The sequence below is a fragment of the Pipistrellus hanaki genome (genome assembly GCF_964339955.1).
Source record: "Pipistrellus hanaki genome assembly, chromosome: 4".
NCBI classification, from domain to species: domain Eukaryota; kingdom Metazoa; phylum Chordata; class Mammalia; order Chiroptera; family Vespertilionidae; genus Pipistrellus; species Pipistrellus hanaki.
This window is the reverse complement of record NC_140506.1, coordinates 5,726,177-5,748,754: the sequence shown is the minus strand read 5'-3', so window position 1 is coordinate 5,748,754 and position 22,578 is coordinate 5,726,177. Positions and strand designations below refer to the sequence as shown.

At 49.8% G+C, this 22,578-nt stretch overlaps 1 protein-coding gene across 2 annotated transcripts in view; it reads left to right on the top strand.

Annotated features, from left to right (window-relative positions):
• LIFR (LIF receptor subunit alpha) overlaps window positions 1-19,948 on the top strand; it is a 64,811-nt gene extending 44,863 nt beyond the window's left edge. Inside the window, exons 12-21 of one of the 2 annotated variants that reach the window (XM_084880564.1) lie at window positions 1,273-1,343; window positions 3,396-3,609; window positions 6,452-6,631; window positions 8,161-8,262; window positions 9,036-9,203; window positions 10,957-11,118; window positions 11,725-11,818; window positions 12,893-12,971; window positions 13,349-13,994; window positions 14,213-19,948. In XM_084880564.1, the coding sequence (XP_084736690.1) occupies window positions 1,273-1,343; window positions 3,396-3,609; window positions 6,452-6,631; window positions 8,161-8,262; window positions 9,036-9,203; window positions 10,957-11,118; window positions 11,725-11,818; window positions 12,893-12,971; window positions 13,349-13,969 (1,691 nt within the window). In that variant the 3' untranslated portion in view covers window positions 13,970-13,994; window positions 14,213-19,948. Of the gene's footprint in view, window positions 1-1,272; window positions 1,344-3,395; window positions 3,610-6,451; window positions 6,632-8,160; window positions 8,263-9,035; window positions 9,204-10,956; window positions 11,119-11,724; window positions 11,819-12,892; window positions 12,972-13,348 lie in introns of both variants that reach the window. The other variant, XM_084880563.1, reaches the window with a different exon arrangement.
• The last annotated feature ends 2,630 nt before the right edge of the window (window positions 19,949-22,578 follow it).

The following is a 22,578-nucleotide window of genomic DNA, read 5'->3' as shown; positions in this document are numbered from 1 at the left end:
CCAGGGCCGCGGGCAGGAGCCTCCGTGCCCCCCACAGGGCTGCTGGTGTCCTCAGAGAGTGGCATTCGCTGCCCTGGACATAGCGGTCCCAGAGAGAACAGGGCCGCCTCCATCCACAGCCTCCTCCTGGCCTGGCCTCAGAAGGGACAGACCCTCACGTCTGCCCGTCCCTGCTGGTCACACAAGCCAGCCCTGATAAGGTGCGGGAGGGACCCACAGGGGCAGGAACCGGACCCACGGGTGCTTTGCCTTCGGTTGATGAGCCTTGGTTGCAGGCGAAAGGGAAGGAGCCTTTTGATTTTGCTTCATTGAGGTGAAGCCGTTCATCGCATGACAAATACCACGTGGCAGGAATCGCTCTGGTCTCCAGGGACAGAGCAGCAGTAGACCAGCAGTCTCTGCCCATGGAATGCAGAGGCTAGAGGATTTGAAATCATTGTTTTTATTATGTGTCTGTATGCCGGGTGGTAGTGAGTGCCACAGAGAAAAAGGAAACCTAGGAAGGGGGCGGGGAGTGCAGACGGGGTGGTGGGGGGTTGCAATCTGAAACAGAGTGGCTGGGCAGGACCTGGGAACAAGGCGGCCCTGGGTGAGGGAGCCAGCTGGGGGGTTTCTCAGGGGAAGGGGGTTCGGGCAGAGGAAGGGAGGGCGAGGAAGTCAGGGGGCAGCCTGGGCAGGCGGCCTCCGCAGGTCTGAGGAGCAGCCAGGAAGCCAGGGTGTGGCCACGGCCCAGAGGGGGACCTACCGGGCACTCACAGCCTTGAGGGGGGCTGTTGCCATGATAAGGGCCAGTGTTTTGCAGGCGTTGAGAGTGTTTTCTTCTTCATTTTCTAAGTGGAAGCCACTGAGTGCTCCCCATTCTTTTCTTTTTTCTTTATTAAGTTATTACATACCTATCCTCATCCCCCCATGAGCCCCCATTCCCCCCCCCATTCATGGCCTCACCCCCTTTTGTCTGTGTCCCTTGGTTAGGCTTATATGCATGCACACAGTCCTTTGGTTGATCTCTCCCCCTTACCCCTACCCTCCCCTACCTTCCCTCTGAGGTTTGATGGTCTCTGTCCCTTTATCTGTTTTTGTGCATCAGTTTGTGGTGTCCGTTATATTCCATACATGAGTGAGATCGTGTGATATTTCTCTTTCTCCAACTGGCTTCTCTCTTGTTGAGAATTCCAGAAGCCTAGAAACAAATTGCAAGCACCACCATCTCAGTCATGGACATCGACTGATGGAGTAGATCCTCACGTACTAACTTTTCCGTCTCTTTCCTAGTTCCTTCCAAGGGACCGGACACTTGGAGGGAGTGGCGCTCCGACGGGAAGAATTTAATAATATATTGGAAGGTAACTGTCTCATGCTTCCCGGAATGTTTATGTGACTTGGTTATGGTTAACCGCCTGACTTACAGGGTCCTGGGGCATCGGGAGCCAGGGTTCCTCAGACCTGCAGATCTGCTGAGAACGTGCCCGGGCTCCTGGCCCCCCGACTCCTCCTCGCTGCTGCACCCCGCTGCTTCAGTGAGGGTCTCAGATCGCAGCGTTCTGTGCTGTGACTTTTCGAGGCCAGCAAAAGGCCTGCGGGTTTCATGGGTCCAGTCCCTCTCACCTTAGTCAGAAACAAAGCCAGACGCAACGAGGTAGAGCCCTAACTATTAGTGTTGCCTCTTCTTTTCTTTGGCGAGTAGGAAATCAACATTTAAAATAGATGTTATATGTAATTTGTTTCCCTTAAATAAATCATAGTAATGGCTAGTTTCGTAAAATTAGTTTTGTAAAATTTTAGATAAAATACGAATTGCATTATATTTTAGTGTTTTTTCCCTTCTGGTGGAATGAACATTTCTGTTGCTATAGTTTTTATCTGATTTATGAACATAAAAAACACAGTTGTTTTCTACATCAGGTTTCATAATTGGATTCCTTTCAGTAGTGAATTTTGTTCCCTATGGAAAGGAAAAAGATTATTTTTGCAAAACTCTGACATCACTGTGGCTTTGAGGGGTGAGGCCTGAGCGTAGAAGTGCCATTGCTCGGCGGTCGCCTGGATGGGACTCGCATCCCCTTAGCCACCGAGGCGGCCTGTCAGGCCTCACAGGAATGGTATGATTGCCCCAGTTCCTCCCATGTGGGGGAAGTTCGGATATTGTTCAAACCAGATGACTGTTTAACCGAGGATTAACAGTGTTGAAGTGATTCAGACTAACTGCAGCCACGAGGTTAATTGTTCTGCCATATTTGGGTAGACATTACGTTGTTTGGGACATGTTGAGGTTTGTAAACATGTGTCACTGGGATGTCCAAGGCGAGCCCAGTGGGGGGTGGTTTGAAGTAAGCCTCTGAGCTCAATGAGAGATGGGAGCTGGAGACAGCCTTGTGGCATGCGGGGCGGGAGGTGGGGGGCAGGGGGCAGAAAAATAACACAGTAGTTAATAAAGAACAGTACAGGAATTAAACTCCGCTGCCCAACCCCATATAAGTGGAATCCCTGGTGAGGTATGCAGGTGGGAAGGGGTGGGGTGGGACCCGGGGAGGTGGCAGCGTATATAGCATGTACCCCTCTTAAAATGAGAAAACAGTGCATGTGGTAAAAAGCTATGATGCCATACTTGTTAATGTTTTGCTTTTATATAGAGCAGTGCTTCTTGGAACTTTGTGGTTGGCTTCTGAGAAATGTGAGGTCAAATAGTTTTTTTTTGTTTGTTTTGTTTTTTTAAATATCTACACTAATAAAAGAAAGATGCAAATTGGCCGTACCTTCGCAACACCCACCAGCCAATCAGGAGTGAGTGTGCAAATTAACCCAACAAAGATAGGTTAATTTGCATATGCAGGCACTGAGCTGTGGGAGCAGTCTGCACCACTCCAGCTGCTCCCAGCCTCTGTGCAGTGTGGGAAGGCGGAAAGGCGGCTTTGGCCAGAGCGAAGGCAGTGCAGGCAGCCAGGGGAAGGAAGACCCTTTCTTGCATTGGGCCTCCAGTATTTTTACTGATTTCAGAGAGGAAGGGAGAAGGAGAGGGAAACATCAGTGATGAGAATCATCGATCGGCTGCCTCCTGCATGCCCCCCACTGGGGGTTGAGCCCGCAGCCCTGACATGTGTCCAGACCAGGAATTGACCTGCTGCTTCATAGGTCCACACTCAACCCCTGGCTGGGCTAAATATTGTTTTTTGTGTACTCAGTTCTTACAGTTTTGTGTGCTCGTACTGCTCACAGTACTCATCATTCTCCTTCAGTCTCACCTTCCTGGTTTGCCCAGGCCTTCGGGGATTTTATACCATTTGTGACAGCATCCTCTTTTCTCACGTTATCTCGCCGTGAGAGTGTAGTGTTCAGGTTGGGCTCGACGGTCAGTTTTGCAGGGCATTGTCATAATTACTTTCTGTTTTTTTTCATAGCCCTTACCCATGAATGAAGCCAACGGGAAAATACTCTTCTATAACGTATTCTATTCATCAGAGGAGAAAACACAGTCCCTGTCTGAGATCCCTGACCCTCAGTACAAGGCAGAAATCCAGCTGGACAAGCATGACTACATCATCAGTGTGGTGGCCAAAAACTCCGTGGGCTCCTCGCCGCCTTCCAGGATAGCCAGCATGGAGATTCCCAACGGTGAGTGCGGAGGGGGCGTGGGGTGGAGTTTTTGGAAGAGGTGGCTTGCTCTCGTCCTGCCACTGGTATACAAGGAGGAACAGACGGGAATACTGCCCACTGAGACCCCTGTCGTGAGTCTCACCTGGATGCTCTGCGGACAGACAGAGAACCCCGGTGCCTGTGACTCTAACGCATCGTGTTGGAGGGTGACAGCCGTGGGTGTTATTCTTAGGAAGAACACTGTAACAGTTTATTCAGATACCGTTGTTATCTACCTCCCCAGCACCATGGGGAGTTGATTCTTATGTCAGCTAGGCTGTTTCCTGCCAGGCAGGAAAAGATAATCAGTGTAAATACGTTTTTATTGTTTTCAGAGAGAGAGAGAGGAGGGGAGAGGGAGAGATGGAACCATCAATGAGAAACATCAGTCGGCTGCCTCCTGCTCACCCTCGACGGGGGACTGTGCCTGAAACCTGGGCATGTGCCGCGGCTGGGAGTCGAACCTTCTTGGTGCATGGGCCAGAGCTCAACCACTGAGCAACACCAGCCAAGCAAAAGACATTCAGTTTTTAAATGGCAGCTTTGTTGATAAGACATTCTTTTAATAGAAATCCCTTATTGATAAGTTCTTCTTAGAGTCTAAATCAGACCTTCAGTATAAACTTACTAAGAAGAGTTGGTGTGATTTTTAAATTGCTTAATGCCTGCCTTTAAGTTTTATGGGTTAGCAGAGAGTGGGCCATTCCTTCTCCGACACCTCGACGGTTCCTGAGTGGGGAGTTCTCATACCATGTCACCTCTGCTTGGGATCAGCCCCTCTTCTGGGTTACCCCACCCCCCGCTGTTCAGCCCCAACATGGGGCTCTTTCTCTGACCACCCACTCCTAAAGGAAGACACACTGGTCCAGGCAGGGCCCTCTAAGTATCTTTTCCATTCTGGCTGCAGGCAGTCTTATCACTTGTTACCGAACTGGGTTCTGTGTTAGAGTGGATCGCCAGGGAATCAGGAGGAGGGAGAGGGGAGCAAAGCACGTTTCAGAAACACAAAATATCCACCAGTGCCAGTGTCGGTGCACACCTGGCTGTCCTCACCTGCCTGTGCCCCAGAGAGAGAGCGAGAGGGAGGGAAGGAGGGAGGGAGGGGGGAGGGAGGGAGGGAGAAAGTGTGTCTCGCAGCAGCTGGCCCTCTGCTCTGGCTCCTGACCCCCAGAAGCAGCCTTTGTCCCTGAGGGTCCCCACGCGGCAGGCCTGCGGGCAGCACAGGCTGACATTGCGGGCCTTTACTCTCATTGAGCCGACACTGTTACGGCCCAAAATCCTCTCTATTCTAGGCCGAACTGTTGTCTGTGTTCTGTAGTGGTTGCTTCATGAATGAAAATTGTGATAAAAAAAATCTTTGGCTTTTTACTCAACCCTTAAGCACACGTCAGTTATAGAAATTGCAGCCATCCCTCATATAGAAAATGTGGGGATTGGTCCCAGGAAACCCAAACCCACGGGTGCGCAGGATTCTCATAGGGAGTGGCTGGAACAGTGCGTACAGGTGGCCCGCATCCTCTGATTCCCCGCCGCTGGTGGAGATGACTGTCTTCATGGGTCCTTTCAGAGAGAGCTTTGGGACTAAGACCAGGAGCTCTTAGCGTTGTGACCTAAAATCGAAATTCTCCGCAGGCTGTGGTGGATACTCACTAGTGCTATTTTGTCCCGAGGAGATAAAAGATTAAGCTACTCATATCAGTGATTGGTGATGTGGGAAAGTAAATATGTTTTCCAAACTTCAAAAAAAAAGGAAAGTACTGCCTTCACCCTTGATTGAATCGGCAGATGCAAAACCCGCAGACACAGAGGCCGACTGTACTTCTTCCTCCTGTTACTGTGGACAAAATGTCCCTCCCCTCTTGGCCAGGCTGTCCTAACCCACACTGGTTTCTCACCCCCCCACCTTGGGCCTCCCTTATCACCAGGCCCAGGTCCGACACAGCCTCATCAGGCCCCCTTCCCACCAGCCTCTGCACCTCACCCTTCCATCTTCCACGGGCCCTGTTTACGTTTCTGCTCCTTTGTGCCCACACCGGCCATCCCATCCCATCCCATCCACCCCACCCCACCCCACCCCACCCCATCCCACCCCACCCCACCCCACCCCATCCATCCCACCCCACCCCATCCCATCCCATCCATCCCACCCCACCCCATCCCATCCATCCCATCCCACCCCATCCTTTCCATCCCATCCACCCCATCCCATCCCACCCCACAGCTGTTCATCCCAAACTATTGCAGCAGATGCCTCCTCTCCCTGCCGAGAACCCTGCAGTTCACATGGGGGGAGGGGGAAGCTTCCAGGAACGTAGGGACAGGCTGGTGCGGCCCACCTGCCTCCTGCTGCCGCGCTCCCTCTCTGGCTCTGTGTGCTCTGCCCGGGCTGCGATGACAGGCTCGGCTCCCGCTGCCACGGAGCTCACACCCACAGGGGTGACAAGAAGAGGGCACAGCCTAGACAGTCCACTCACGCCCTGCCCCGTCCGGCCTGCCGTCCCCTCCAGTGCCCTCACCATTCTCTCTGCCCCAGCCTTCCCGGCCCTGGCCCTCCATCTTTGTGACCTCGCCACCTGGTCCTACTGCCTTTTCATCCCTCCGTTTCAGCTGCTGAGTTCACCTGCATGCACAGGTGATCGCCATAGTCGCAGCAGAACTAGCAGAGCCCACTCGCACACGCACTGCAGGCTCACCAAGCTGGAGCTCTAGGCTAGCAGCTCCCTGCAATGGCGTGGGTCTTCTAGCTTGTGCCCGTCTTCCTGAGGTCTGCCTTACATCCTTATCCGTAACGCCAGCAAAACGCCCTCCTTTCTCGTTGAAGATGACCTCAGAGTAGAGCAGACCATCGGAACGGGCAACGGGGTCCTCCTCACGTGGAGCTACGACCCCAACATGACCTGCGACTACGTCGTCAAGTGGTGCAACGCGTCCCAGCCGCAGCCCTGCCTCATGGACTGGAAGAAGGTCCCCGCCCTCAGCACCGAGGCCCTCATCCAGTCGGGTGCGTGCTCCGAGGGGTCCCCAGGGGCCGGGTCAGCCTGAGGGGCGGCTGGGGCGGTGCAGGGACCGGACTCCCTCCCCGCTGGGCAGGCGTGGGCCGGTCAGCTTTTCCGGAAGGTGCTCTGGGTCATGTGTGTGTTAGAGGTTCCAGATCCCTCGATCTAGGAATTACGTGTCTAGGAGTTTATTCTAAGAGACAGAGAAGCTCAGATGCACAGCTGAGCATGCTCACCACGGCGCTATCGATCGTCGTCAGCGTTGAACACAGCGAGTAGGGGAAGGAGCCAGTCCTGGCACTTGTATGAAGCAGCCTTGAAGCGTGTGTGGAAGGTTTACAATGTGGGAGATGCTCACAGAGGAGGCTACAGAACTACCGTATGAGGAGTGGGGCCGCATGCAATGTTACTGCCTGGGTTTGCCCAGGGCCCTGGTACCAGGGTCAGGGAGATGCTGAGCACCAAGGCCCTGCACCCACATGACCACTTTGCCTGGCGTCCATCAAGGGCACTGGGCGTGGCAGCGGGCACAGTGGGTGGGGTCAGTTCCCTGATGGCTAACGGCCCCAGCCCATGGTGAGCTGCCATTGAGGCCCTGCGGCCTGGATTAGCCCCGGGGGCACTTGGGAACCTGCAGGCTGTGCCAGCCTTGCCCTTGGGAATGAGTGCCCTCATTCCACCCGCACTGTCCTTCCGAGCAGCTGACCAGTGCTGTGTCACTGCCCTCCGGGCCTGAGCCGTTCTTCCCCCAGGGCTGGCCCTCCCTGCTCGTGTGGTTCGAGAGCCAGGCTGTGCTGGCTCTTCCCCCTCGTTCCCTCTGTCCCTGTCAGATGGTGGGGATGAGACTCCTTTGTTAGAGGACCACGTGTGGGGTCTGGTCATGTTCCGGGTCTGCCTGGAAGGCAGCCAAGCTGCTTCCGGTGCAGAATTGGCCAGGGCAATTATTATCCTTTCTCCCCGCACCTTCTTGCACCTCCCAGCGTGCTGACTGCACCTACCCCTTTCCTTGGCCTCCCCTTGCATTTCTCCCACAGGCAGCTCTGAGGCGCGCTCCCCTCCATCGTCCTCCCTGGGCCTGGAGGGTTCTCGGGAGGGATTGGGAGGCGGTGATTAATATGGAGAGGCACCGCCTTAGATGCTGTATCTGGACGGAAAGTTGAAGCTGATGCCCGTGGGGTGAAGAGCACCTTCCAGCCACGAGGCAGAGGAGCCCAGGCCCTCCTGGGTGGAGAGAAGTTAGGCCACTGGCCCAAGGTCACCCAACGCGGATTCAGCCTGCCGTTGCCTGGTTTTAAGGAACAAAATCAAAGCCTTGGTCACCGTTTTTCCCCTCTTCAAGGGGATGTGCTATAAGGCTGGAGTGTTCATTACAGTAAACGTGGATTTGTTTTGTCTTGTCGTTTCCACTCTGAACATTTCCCGTTTTGAAAATAGGGACGTATAACTTTTGTAAACGTGCTTTGGGCGTCTCAGAGGGAGCTGCTGTAGGCTGGTGAGTAACACAGACACTCACAGCCGCTGTGTCCTCCTGCAGATCAGTTCCGCCCCGGCGTGCGGTACCACTTCTTCCTGTACGGCTGCCGGGACCGCGGCTACCAGCTGCTGCGCTCCGTGGTCGGATACGTGGAGGAACTGGGTGAGTTACGTGGGGACGCTTTCCTAGAGGTCAAGGTCACGGGAATTGGCAGCAGTTGGATTCTAAACGTAGATTCAATGGGGATGTTGAGTTCAGGAAGGGAAAAATGATGTGTGTGACACATTTAAAATTATTTACGGCTACTTATTCTTACTTCATTTAATGTTTGTATTTCACAAATTTATTGTCATTGAAAAATAATCTTACTTCAAAAATACTTCATTGGTAGTTCACACAAATTTGAACAGCTGTTAACTTTGCCAGACCATCAATAAAGAGGGGGAAATGCAAACGGAATCCATTTGAGTAGCCACTTAGAGATTTTGTGTAGGTCGCTGCCCTACATAGCAAGTTCTGCCTTTGCATGTTTGGTTGCTAGCTTCACAGCCAAAGTGTGTGTAGTAATATCTGTACGTCTGTGATTACATAGGAGTTAAGCTTTGCATTTGAAGTGTAGCTCTTTTTTAAGAAATATATTTTTATTGATTTCAGAGAGGAGGAGAGAGGGAGAGAGAAACATCAGTGGTGAGAGAGAACCAGTGATCGGCTGCCTCCTGCACGCCCCTTACTGGGGATTGAGCCCACAACCAGGCGTGTGCCCTTGATGGGAATCGAACCCGGGACCCTCGGTCCACAGGCCGACGCTCTATCCACTGAGCCAAACCGGCTAGGGCTAGCTTAGCTCTTTGGGAGGCTAGAAACTCATTAACCGTTAATGTCTTACTCTGCGTCGGTGAACTCTCCCTCAGCTGTTGACCGTTTCCCTTTTCCAGCTCCAACCGTTGCACCGAATTTCACCGTGGAGGACACGTCCGCAGACTCCATCCTCGTGAAGTGGGAAGACATACCCATGGAGGAGCTCAGAGGCTTCCTGAGAGGCTACGTGTTCTACTTCGAAAAGGGAGAGAGAGACACCTCGAAGATGCGAGGGCTGGAATCAGGTAAGTGAGTCACCCAGGTGGCAGCGGTGCTTCCCAGAAGCTCTTCGTTCACCACAAATGGAGGAGGAAGGAAGTGCTGCTCCCTGCTTTCATGCTGGCTTCCAAAACTCCGGAAAACGGGAAGTGAAAATGCGGTCATGTTATGAATAGGAGGATTTTAAGGGCGGAGGTATGTGATAAATGAAGTGTGCAGTCTTACAGAAATTATTCAAGGTATTTATTCAGAAGCCTTGGAATCTAAGACCCATCTCTTACTAGTCTGGCTTGACCCATACCATAGCATCTTATGAAGGATACTTAAACACACACACACACACACACACACACACACACACACACACAAATAGTCTTCCTGAACTTATAATAATGGAGGAGGAAGACTCAGGAACCCAACGAATAGCTTCGGAGCCTCCTTTGTTTTCTGACAAAAGCGTCCTCACAGCCACGGCCACAAAGAAATGAGAAACTTCATTGCCTCCACTGGGGACGAGTGTACCCATTAGATCCTTGGTCGGCAGACTGCGGCTCTCGATCCACATGTGGCTCTTTGGCCCCTTGAGTATGACTCTTTCACAAAATACCAAGGACTGGGCGAGTTTATTTTGAAGAAGTGACGTTAGAAGAAGTTTGAGTTTAAAAACTTAGCTCTTAAAAGAAATTTCAATCGTTGTGCCGTGGATCTTTGGCTCTGCTGGCTAATGAGTTTGCCAACCACTGCGTTAGATCTTAAAAATACAGCCAACCCCTGACACCTGTAAGTGCGTGCCCTAAGAGTTCAGAGAACTCAGAGCTCCCAGATTTGCAGCTACAGATATTCGGATGGAGGCTTCTGGCTTTTCCCTACATTGCGTTTCTGTGGGAGCCAGATGCTCCTTATCCGCAGCCGCATTGCCCAAGCGTGTCATCTGTCAGTCGGAGGGCGTTCATTTCCCTGGCGACCTCTCCCTGGAAAGAAGCCACTCTGGTTACTCGGTGTTGGTCTCACAGGTAGAGAAGGGCGTCCGCGTGGAGACACTGACGAGTCCCTCCCCCAGAGCAGCTGCGTTAACTGTGCCTCCCAGTCGCCAAGCCTGCATTTCCTGAGCCTTCCGAGTGGCCTGTGAGGGAGGGAACCCCTCATTACCAAGTTCCACGGACATCAGAGTCTGCTGTAACTGTCCTCAGATGCTCAGACGTTTTTCACTGGAGCCAGTTAAGATTCTAGCCACTAGACTCCCAGTGCGACCTGGTGGATTGGTCAGTAAAATTAGAGTGAGTCAGGAAAAACACACAACAACAACGCATAAATCCACAGAGACCAAGAGAACTAGAGGGGTGGGTGTGCGCCAGGAAAGAGAATTTGGACATTAGGGGGCTGTTGGGAGGGAGTGGTGGGATCCAGGGGGCAGTCAGCATCACTGAGAGACCACTGGATTCATCCGGAGGGACCAGCATCAGAGCGAATGTCAGGATGGATCTGGGCTGGACGCCGGGGGCAACGTGTGAGAACTTCCCACGGCCTCGCCCTCAAGGCCCGATACTCTTTCCTGGCTGGAGACGCTCAGGTCCAGGGCTTTAAATAAAAGGTCCAGCTCACGTGGCTGCTCCGCGGCAGAGACGGAGCGTGGCCGTGGCTCTGGCCGGCTCCCCGGTCCCGGGCCTGCAGATGGGCAGCCTCTGGACCCCCCCTCCCAGGGACGCGGGTGTGACAGCCACGGTGACCACATGTTTAAAATGCACAGAGATGATCTGGTCCTCTTCACCTTAAAAACAGGTCGCTCCGACGTGAAAGTGAAGAACATCACTGACCTCTCCCAGAAGACACTGCGCATCGCCGACCTCCAGGGCAAGACCAGCTACCACCTGGTCCTGCGGGCCTACACCAGCGGCGGCCTGGGCCCCGAGAAGGGCATGTTCGTGGTGACCAAGGAGAACTGTGAGTTTCAGGGGCCGCGGAGCTGCTTCCCACACTCCGGGGCACGGTGTCTCCAGCGACCTGCGTTTAGGTGGTCCCTTTCCTAAGGGCCCCGTCTGATTGCATTTTTCCAGCGAGTACACGGCAGGGGGAAAGGGCCCTGAGAGGACTTTGCATTTATTCTCTTGAGTTTCTTTGGAGATCACACACTCGCTTACGTGTACATGACTGCGAGCTGTGGTTCTCAGCTGGGGGCATTGTGCCTCCTCGGGGGCAGCCGGCAGTGTCTGCTGGCGCTTCGGAGAGCTAGGGGTGAGGACTCTAAAGTTGCTGCTAAACTTCTGCATGCACACACACACACACACACACACACACACACACACAGTGAAGGATACGGGCCCACAGTGCCAGTAGGGCCGGATTGAGAAACCCTGCTCGGAAGCGCTGAAGTGGGAGGGTAGGGACTGTTGACGCACCCGAAGGTTATACTTGAACAGCTCCAGTGTTCCTGGAGCAGGCGGGACTTTTTTCTTCTCCGCTACCCACTTACCTGTGTTCTGATGTGAATGTATCCTGTACTCCATCCCGCAAGTGGGGCTTCTCACATGGGCAACATTCTCTTTCCAGCCGTGGGGTTAATCATCGCCATCCTCATCCCCGTGGCCGTGGCGGTCCTGGTCGGGCTGGTGACCAGCGTCCTCTGTTACCGGAAGCGAGAATGGTAATGGTACCTGCGTTTGCTTTTGCTCTTCTGCTTAGTTTATGTTTAACAAATAAGTACGTTTTTTTTCGGTTGAAGCTAGTTAGTAAAAAGAAATAACTTGTTTTAGTCAGGGTTAATGTTGGATCCAAGGTTGGGCAAGCGTTTGGCATATTATTTAAAGGTTTAAAGATTAATAAAGGAAAAGTACCAATGTTTCCCCTGCCGTATTTCCTAATAACTTAAAGGAATAGTATTTTACTCAAAAGAAATCTTTGCACGCTTAAAAAAAAAAAAGCTGAAGCAAGGAAAGAGTTTGACTTTGACGCTAGAGCATTTCAGATTTGCGTTCACAGTTTTTCCTGCAGGAATGTTGAAGGATAAATAAAGCTCCTGTGAGTGGCTGTCAGGGGGCATGGCACTGTGTCTTTCTTTGGTCTGGGTTTAGTTTTTGCTCAAGACAAACAGCCTCTCTCTCTCCAAGTCCAGAGCCTCCTCGCTCTCCGTTTTGCAGGCCGAACGCGTAGGAGCGCGAGAGGCTGCTGATGCAGGTCGGCAGCTGGGTCACGTGAGCAAGGCCTGCGCTTTGCTTCTAGCCTGCGGGCACAGCCCCGTTTTAATTCTGTGCCTTCCGTCTTCATCAGAGACATGAGCGATTGTGGTTCTGGAAATAGAAGTGGGTGTTTATGTATTAAACGTGGAGCCTCTTAGTGCGTCGTATGGGAAGTTCTAGTGATCACACTAAAAGTGATCCCACTTTTTAAAAAATGTATTTTTTATTGATTTCAGAGAGGAAGGGAGAGGGAGAGAGAGAGAGAGAAACATCATTGATGAAAGAGAACCATTGATCGGCTGGGTGCCTCCTGTGCCCACAACCCAGGAATGTTCTCTTGACCCGAATCGAACCCAGGACCCTCCAGTCCACAGGCCTACGCTCTATCCACTGAGCCAAACCAGCCAGGGCTGATCCCACATTTTTATCTCATGTCCTTCGCACTGTTCTTGTGAAATGTCAGAGTAATACTCATGATGTATTGGTTGTCTAATTGCTAACCTTATAATTATTAAATGTACTTAATTATTCTTTATTTAAAGGATAAAAGAAACCTTCTACCCTGATATTCCTAATCCTGAAAACTGTAAAGCGTTACAGTTCCAGAAGGCCGTCTGTGAGGTAATCCTGTGTTTTGTTTTGTTTTTTACATTTATCTTTGAAGTACTGGCATTTGGCATTTTTAGTCTTTTGGGAAAAATTTTAACATGCAAGTGTCATCCTAAGTCAAAGAGATGGAAAAAAACAAAGGGCTCTACCATCTGCTGAATTTCTACAATTACTCCTTTTAAATCATGGGTGTCATGCTCTTTTCCCACCGCTGTTAATCGCAGGGATAATACTGCTCTGGAGGGACAAAGTTAGCTTTGCTCTCGTAGGCACTACAGAACGCAGACATGGATGTTTCCAAGCAGAGGCGAGAAAATCCATGCGATAACGTGGCTTTCCGTGGGAGCGTTGGTGCTAGCCTTAACCTCCGCCTTCGCGTTGATTTCCAGGGAAGCAGTGCCCTGAAGACACTGGAAATGAACCCCTGTACCCCGAACAGCGTCGAGGTCCTGGAAACGCGAACAGCGGTCCCTAAGATAGAGGACACGGAAATCATTTCCCCCGTGGCCGAGCGGGCCCCGGACGGCTCCGAGGCGGAGCCCGAAAACCCCGTGGCCGTGTCCTACTGTCCCCCCGTCATCGAGGAGGAAATAGCGAACCCGGGGGCGGAGGAGGCCGCGGGCACCGCCCAGGTCGTGTACATCGACGTGCAGTCCATGTACCAGCCGCAGGCCCAGCCGGACGTGGAGCCGGACGCGGAGCCGGGCGCGGGCGGCGGCTACAAGCCCCAGATGCACCTGCCGGTGACCCCCGCCGGGGTGGCGGCCGCCGACGGGGACGCGGAGAGCGCCGCCGGCTACCGGCCTCAGGCCAGCGCGAACGCCTGGACCCTGGTGTCCCCGGACTCGCCCCACTCCATGGACAGCGGCAGTGACGCCGTGTCCTTCGGGAGCCCGTGCTCCATCAACTCCCGGCAGTTCCTGATCCCCCCGAAGGACGAGGACTCGCCGCCGTCCAACGGCGGAGGCTGGTCCTTCACAAACTTCTTCCAGAGCAAACCCAACGACTAGCGTGCCCCGCCCGCCCGCCATCTCAGTAAGCTCTCGCGGCCGGGGCTGGGGCGTGGGCCCGGGCACCGGGGGGCCTGAGCCGCGGTGTCAGCGAGGCGGGCGCCGCCACGCGTGTCACACGGCAGCGGCCGCTGCTTTCCATGTGGTCTACACACCATGGCGGAGACTCAGCCCACACAGCTCGGGGTCTGGAGCTGTTTGTGATTTGAGCCAAAGAATCCTCCCTTTGTCTCCCCCCTCCAGAAGTCTTTCAAGCCGAACGCTGCCCAGCCCACACCTGCAAAACGGATGCCCCGGCCACCGGCCCCTGCTCTGTCGTCCATGGTTTTCTCATAGGGACCCTTGACAGAATCGCAGGCAGGTTTGCCGGCCAGGGGAACGTCAGAGCCACCGAGGGCGTGGGTCTGCCTGCCCTGGACTCCATCCTGGATGAAGACCAAGCACAGATCTGAAAACCTTCAACCCTTCTCCTCCCCTCTCCACGGCATCGACAAGTCCATGTCTTTGTTGAATGCAGCGACGGCGAGGGAGCGTTTCGTTTGGTCCGCGTGCTGGTCGCTGTGCCTGCTGTCTAAGGGGTGTCCATCACACAGTTTTCTCAGGGGTACACACTCGGAACAGGAGCATGACACTGAGCAGCCCGAGTCAGACTCGTCTCCCGCCTCTGGGCCGGATTCTCAGACTTCTCCGTTACTTTCCTAACTTCTCCGCTAGCTTCCCATGTCGCACTCGATTGCCTGGTATTTAAAAACGTAAGTTCCTAAGACCAGAGATCTAGGTGGTGGTGGTGGTGGTGGTTTTAATCGGGTTACTTGTTGTTCCACAGTGTCAGCTGCACACATACATGAGTGGGTTCAGCATCACCCCTAACCATCCGATGCCGGGGGCTTCCCGTTTGAGACAGCTACCCCGCGGGGTCTAGTGGCGTCCACTCTCGGCGGTGGTGACGGCTTCGGCTTCTCTGGGTCACCAGGCAGCGGCCGGGACACCTCGTGGCCGATGTTCCTTCTGATCGCGCCTCTTAGCTGCTCCTCTCCCTTATGGGATCATCCGTCCAGACTGTTCGATCCAGTCTTCCGTTTCTAAAATGATAAACTGAAAAGATCACCTTCTTCCAGGGACAGTTACTCAAGGGCTCTTTAAGGTGAAACGTCACAAGGGCCACGTGAGTGGACGGGCACCCCTGTGTTACCGCTGCTCAGAGTCAGGGCTCCCCCGACCGCCTCTGCCCACCCTCGGGGTCCACAGGTGGTGTCTGGATTGGACTTGGTTCTCAGAAAAGCAGATGAAAAACTACAAAGTGTATCTTGTTTTGTTCCTGCCCTCAGGTGGTCTATGTGTTTTATCTTTTGATACTTAAAAGAGTACTTAAAAATTTTGAAATATCTTAAGTCAAGATATGCCTGTTTTGTTTTGTTTTGTTTTTCTTCTTATCAGAGGTTCTGTGATGTATCTGTACATAATGGATCAGTTTGGGATTTTTCTAGCTCATAATGTATCTTTATAAAAACCATGTGGTGGCAAAAAGCCACGGGGTGACTAAGGGCAAGATCTGTGCAGGTGCTCTGTGTGTGAATCCTGATGTTAACGCCTGGCATTCCGCTGAGACCCCGGGCTTCCGCGATATGTGGATGTGTGGAACGAAACAGAATTCTGTACATACACTAGGATATTTAAACTATGCAATAGTTCATAAAGGTTTTCATCAATGAGACAGGTATCACATGACAGCATCCCCAACAGAGTTTGCTCTGTCAGCCTCCTGCCCTTAGTGTTCACCCGAGACACTCAGATCTGGGACTCCCCTTTCTCCTTCCCCCAATGCCGCTGTCCCCAACAGGATCCTGCCTCATCCCCCAAGAAACCCAGAGGCCCTTCCCTTTATCTCTGTAAGTGGGATCAGTGTTGTCTAAGGCGGGATTTTATTGCTCTAGACCAGTGGTCGGCAAACCGAGGCTCTCAAGCCACATGCGGCTCTTTGGTTCCTTGAGTGTGGCTCTTCCATAAAATACCATGGCCTGGGCGAGTCTCTTTCCATAAAATACCATGGCCTGGGTGAGTCTGTTTTAAAGAAGTGGCATTAGAAAAAATTTAAGTTTAAAAAATTTGGCTCTCAAAAGAAATTTCTATCATTGTACTGTTGATATTTGGCTCTGTTTGCCGACTACTGCTCTAGAGTTACTGAACTGTGATCCTGGGAAAGATCAGAGCTGTGTGAGCTCTCTCACCAATACCGATGTGTTTCACCGTGACTGTCTGGACCCAGTGCCGTTCTAAGGAACGATCCGTCTGTCTGCTCAGGGTGCCGAGCCCTGTGGCTCCCGCATCCTTTCCCTCTGTCCACGAGCTGTGACCCACTGTGTTGTTGAAGAATGCTGCCTACAGAACACACGTTCACATCTCTCCCAGCCGAGTTCAAGTCCAGCTTCCCTCATGGGGAAGGGAGACCCTGGTGGTGACAGGGATGGGATTTCTCTTACGAGTGACCCCCTTAGGTAAACACTACTCCATATAAAAACACTCTTAGGAGACTTTGCTAGGCTTTTAACATTAGGTGGACTTTTCGTTTAAGATGATGTATCGCATGGAGTAGACCCATGTCTTAAGTGTGTCGAGCCTGCCTGGAGGAGCCTGGCTTTGGGACTGTGGTCCTGAGAACCTGGATCGTTGTTGAGTGTGTGCTCAGGTGACAGAGGAGCTGTGTGCCTGCAGCTTAGACCAGAAGCAGCCGTTCATGTAAAAGTTCAAGGGAAACTTCTGTCAAAAAGTTCAAGGGCCGAAGTGTCAGCCTCACTCTCCATACCAGCATTGATTTCCCGGCTCATGGATCGGAGGATTTCACGGAAAACATGCAGTCCTAAACTTTTGCTGTGGCAAAAAGCCCCACTCGTAAAACTTCATGCAACTTGTATTCTTGCAGACAATTAGGCCTATAATGTCTTAGTTTGTCTTCCTACACCCATATTAAAGAACATTACTGTCCTTTCTGCTTTTGAGTCATTAGAGAACAGTTCAGTAACGGAGACGAAGAAATATTTTCTTCCAAAAAGAATTTGAAATAAGTTTAATGGTATTTTGAAATTGAAGTACTTCCCTACCATGTTGTTATGCAGAAAATGCCATCAGAATTTTCTGCTCAGGCACACAATCTGTTTTGCTTGTTTGTTTAAAGTACTATTTGCTGTTTTCTGTTAAAATCTATGTCTTTTATGAAATCTTTCATCCTGCAAGTGTAAAATTGGGCATCTCATGAGTAACATGTGGGCGCATTAGCTAACTTCAAATGCGAGGCCCATCGTGAAGGTTTAGTGAATGATTTCTCGTTGACTGAGTCCCACCCCAGACGGCCATTTCCAGAGTTCTCCTGAAGGGCAGTGTTGTATCAAGCTGTAACGTGTAGATCCAGTGCGTTAGAAGTGGCTTTGGGAAAGACTCAGGCAAATGTGTCACCAGAGAGCGCATTTCCCCCTCATTTTCCGTGTCCCCAGTCCTTTGTCCGTGGTGGGTATTCGACTTGGGACGTGTTTGTACCCACCAGCATGTGTTCCATTGAACCAACAACGCATTGACGTGCAGCTTCATGGGTGAAGTGAGCGCTCATTCTCTCGATAAACTATTTCTCTGCAGCGTTTATTTTAAACCATTATTTTCTGCTGAAACAAAAGTTTCCTGGTACCATGCCCATCTTTTTTAAGAACATTTTTCACTCGAGGATTTGTGTCCAGCCTTACTAGACACAAAAGGTCGTTGAGGCATGACCTTCGAATGTCATTGGAAAGTACTTGGTTTGATGTTGGTCTGCTTCTATCTTTGTGGGTTATGTGCCCAGGGGATGATCAGTGCCAGTGTAAGGATTAAGAACAATCCACGTATCAGGCTTGATGGTGTGCGGTAAGATTTAGGGGGTGTGGTTTGATTGAGAAGACATCCAAATCCACTGAATGATGATACTGAGTTAGGACAGGATTCTATTCTTTTTAACCTTAAGTAGTGCTTGTTTCTCCCTGTTATGAAGAATGTTAATACCTTGGATTATAAGTGTCCTGGTTATACAGAGTTTACCTATGCAAGACAAATTCTAACTGTGCAACACTTTAATGAAAATTAAAAGTAGTGTTTTAAGAAGGAAATCTGAATGTTTTTATGTGCAAGTGCCTACCTGAAGAACCATAGAAACAAAAAGTTTAAAAACTCTTAAGTAACTATAACTGATGGAATATTAACCAATTACAAAGCAGTCATAACTTATATTACTTTTTGGTTCCTATAACTCAATACCATAAAAACTAAGATATGTGAATGGGGAAATTAATACTTAATTGATAGGGGAATTGATTTTATTACATTTGTATGTTTATCTCCTAAGATTGCCTTTGCAGTAGCCAATCAAAGCTTTTAAAAATTAAAAATAACAACATAGACCTTATCTGCTGCAATTCAGCAAAAAAAATACTTTGTACACCTGATTGAATTGCTCACTTAAAATTGTTGCATTCCTTATATATATTTTTCCCCCTTATGTTATTTCCATCACCATTTCTCCCCCATATACTCTCTTTGACCTCCATTATATACATTTAAAATGTACTTCTCTTTATAATTACTCTATCTTAAATGGTTAACTTTCAGTTTATGAACTCATTATTTTTCCTAAGCATTCCAAGTGTGTATTATAAAAAAAGAAAAAAACACACAAAAGATTTCTGTGTGGTAATACAATATTTTGCTAAAATGTGAACAAGTTAGTGTTTAGGTTGACATTAGTATTGTGACATTTGCAACTTATCATAGAAAACAATACTGAATAATGATTTCCATAATTTTTTTTAAATAGTCTACCCTCCATTTAATTCCAAATACTCTTCTCCATTACTTATGATATATCCTCCTATTTAGGTTTTTTCCCCCTCTACGTAATGTTTAGGAAAATGTGTGCACATTATGAATAAAAGGCAACACATGGAAACCTTATTCCGTTTATTGTTGTGGAAAGGTAGGTAATATATGATGCCTGAGATTTGTTTTTATCCCATTATTTCCACCCAAAAAGAACATGGCCTTTAAAAAAGCAAACAAACAAACATTTCAACCTAGAATTGCTTGAAAAGATTGGCCTGGATAGAAAGAGATCCCAAATTTGAGATGGTACCATAGGAATGTTATTTTCCCCGTTCTGAAAGTGCTAAGAAATCACCATTTCTACTTTCAAAATTTCATTATAATGAATTACTGTTTACAAAATACACATACTGTGAACAGATATAGGTTTTTTTTTTTATAAGGTTCTTTGTAGAATGAGTGTTTTTTCAAAAGGGATGTATGTTAAATATCTTATTTTTTTATTTTAAATAAATACTAGCAACTGTTTACTACTTTTTGTTCAGTCAGGTGTGTGCAAATGTAGCTGAAAGAGAGGGGGAGGCTGCAGATCCAAACCTGTTCCCTTCTTCATTTTTTGAAATGTTACCACTGCCGACCTTTGGTTTCTTCTTTTCCTTTTTTACCTGAGTGATCCGTCATGATGTTCTGTACCTAAGATCATGCTTAGTCACATAAGGAGAAGCACTTACATACATACACAGAAAGCAAACTGCAGGTTGTAGGACATTGGTGCGGCTTGCTCTAACTCGCAAAATTCTGAGTTCAATGTGGGATGAAACAACTCCACTCACACAGGTAACAAGTATTTTCTGCCTGGTGAAAATTTGGAGATTATGTGGCGTTAGGATGGAAAATTTGGTCATTTTATATTATTGTGTAATTTCAGAATTTAGATTCCATATGTTTTGGAGAACATTGTTATAGCAGGAACCTAGAATATAAGTACCCTATTACTAAGAGACCTTAAATGTAAAACTAGTACGCTTGGCTGTTAACTCTGCAAGATGTTACTTATGTCCGTTTTTAAAACATGCATGTATTTAACAATTTTATCATAGTATTGTCATGGAAAAAATAAATATATTTTCTTACAACTTACACTGACAGTTGTGGGCTTTTTTCTTTCTTTCTTCCTGTGTTAAGCACTTAGGAAAAGTGGATTCTGTTTTGACACTTTCAGTTCCGTCCGTTAAGAATTATAGTGGTTACAAAACAGTCACACAGGGCAATCCCTACATGGCTATGCCAATGCTATAACCCTTTGAATGCTTCATTAAATCTATATTCTATTTACCAGGGAATCTAGTATCACAATAATCAAATAGTGGATATCTGACATTATCAAATAAATCCAGGTCCTTAAAATACTGCTTTTAATTAATTTCCTATGAAGATAAACATCATTTCTGGAGATTCTAGGAATACATAAAACTTTTATTGCAAGTTGTTGAATTTGGAAATGTAGTCATTGACTCAGCAAAACCTCGGTAGTTTTAAAGTGTGAGTTGACCTTAAATAGAACTTCACAGGAGAGAAATTATTCCTACATAGCCTGCGCCTACCTAGAGCAGGGGTGGGGAAAGTCCGCCCCCTGGGCCGAATAAGGACGGAGAAATACTTGGTCTGGACCTGCCAAGGCCTTAGGGGTAAATTAACTAAATATTTGACCAAATCCAGCAGGCTGATTTCTAAGTTAATAATTTTGTATGGTCCGTGAATGCTTCTATAAATATCCAATAGTCCTTGGCAGAAAAAAGGTTCCCCACCCCTGACCTAGAGCTGTGGTCGGCAAACTGCTTGCGAGCCACATGCGGCTCTTTGGCCCCTTGAGTGTGGCTCTTCCACAAAGTAGCACGGCCTGGGCGAGTCTATTTTGAAGAAGTGGCATTACAAGAAGTTTAAATTTAAAAACTTTGGCTCTCAAAAGAAATTTCAATCGTTGTCCTGTTGATATTTGGCTCTGTGGACTAATGAGTTTGCCAACCCCTGCTCTAGGACAGTGTCAGCAAACTCATTAGTCAACATTACAATTGAAATTTCTTTGGAGAGCCCAATTTTTTAAACTTCTAATGCCACTTCTTCAAAATAGACTCGCCCAGGTCATGGTATTTTGTGGAAGAGCCACACTCAAGGGGCCGAAGAGCCGCATATGGCTCGAAAGCCGTAGTTTGCCAACCACAGGGCTAGAGGAACAACTGAACTGCATGGGCTTGGCGTTAACCGGAGGCACCTGCAGACCATGTCTGCGCCAACTGTGCCAGGTGCTAGTAGTTAAGTGCAGGGGCGCCCAGTAAATAACTTGTTTTCCAGGTGGTGAATTCTTGAGTCAAAACAGGCAGCACCATCGCCCCCAGAAACTTGGAAAAGGTTGGAGTGGAATGATGTGATAATTTTGGGAAAGACCATTAGAGCGCTCTGAATAATCTTTTTTTTTTCCTTTTTATGTACAGTATTCTATATCAAGTTAAAATGTCAGCTTACAAACCCAAGTTCTTTACAAAAGAGCTGTATGAGAACTCACCTCCCCGCTGGTGTGACTAAGAGTGAAACTGAATTAAAAGCATTTTATTCCGTCGGCGAGAACTAGAGATGCTGAAGCAACCAGAGGTGTCTTGAACTGATCTGAGATTAAACTGGAGCTGGTTTTATCCCAGAGTGATTAGTCTCACGTTAAAGAGACGAGAAAAGCTTTGGGCGAGGATTCTGATGATCGAAGCGGTTACGTGGCGATCATGTGAGGGTGAATGCTCTGACTGCTCATCCCGTGCTGCCTCCCAACCTTCCACAGGTGAGAGCGACTTTCGAGGCTCAACTGAGCTGTCACCCCCCGCCAGGCCCCCACCAGCACCATCCATCGCTTGTCTTCCACTGTCTTCCTCTAGAGCAGTGTTTCCCAAACTTCTCTCATGATGAGAATCACCTGGTGGAGTTGTTAAAACACAGATTCCTGAATCCCAGCTAAGAAGTGCTAAACTAGAATTTTTGGGAACATGTAGGTAAAATTGTATACTAAACTTAGAGCACTAGTTAAGTATACTAGTTGTCAGACGAGTTGTCAGAGGTAGGAACTGGGACTTATGTTCCTGTCCTGGAGGTGCTTGCACAACCTCCATCCCCTTCTCCTGTGCTGCTGGGCGAGCCGGAAAGCCCTGCAAGAGCCGTGTGGACAAATGGGCCCTCCTAGTCCCAGGTCACCCGTGCAGGCAGCCCTCACCCCTCGAAAGTGGGCCCGGAGTCCCATTCCCTCCAGGACCGTCCGGCCCTGTCCGTCCCGGGTGGCGGAGGCAGGTTTCAGGCCCAGGGCAGCTGCCGCCCCGCCTGGGCAGCGGGGAAGGCTCGGGGTCACCTCGTGCTCCCCGGGTGGCCTTAGAGAAGCTACTCCCCCTCCCCTCCTCAGCTCTGAACCTTCTGTTCCAACGTTCGGAGGGTTCCGGGGGGGTAAGTATTGCTCCCCCAAAACAGAGGTGCCCCTACCCACCTGAGAAACCTCAGCAATACCTGGCTCTCCGACCAGCACCTCGCAGGTGTAAATGCCTCCAAACCAGGTCAGACGCACCTGAGGTTCCGTGTCAGCCCCCCGAAGTCCTGCTGGGCGGACCGCAGGGCCTGACCCCACGGGTGATGTGGTGCTCTCACCAGTCCTCACTCCCGTGCCCGGGTCTCTGCTGCAGCTAGACCAGCGACGCTTTGCCAGTGTCCGGGGGCCCATCCTGGTCCTTGGCCCTCAC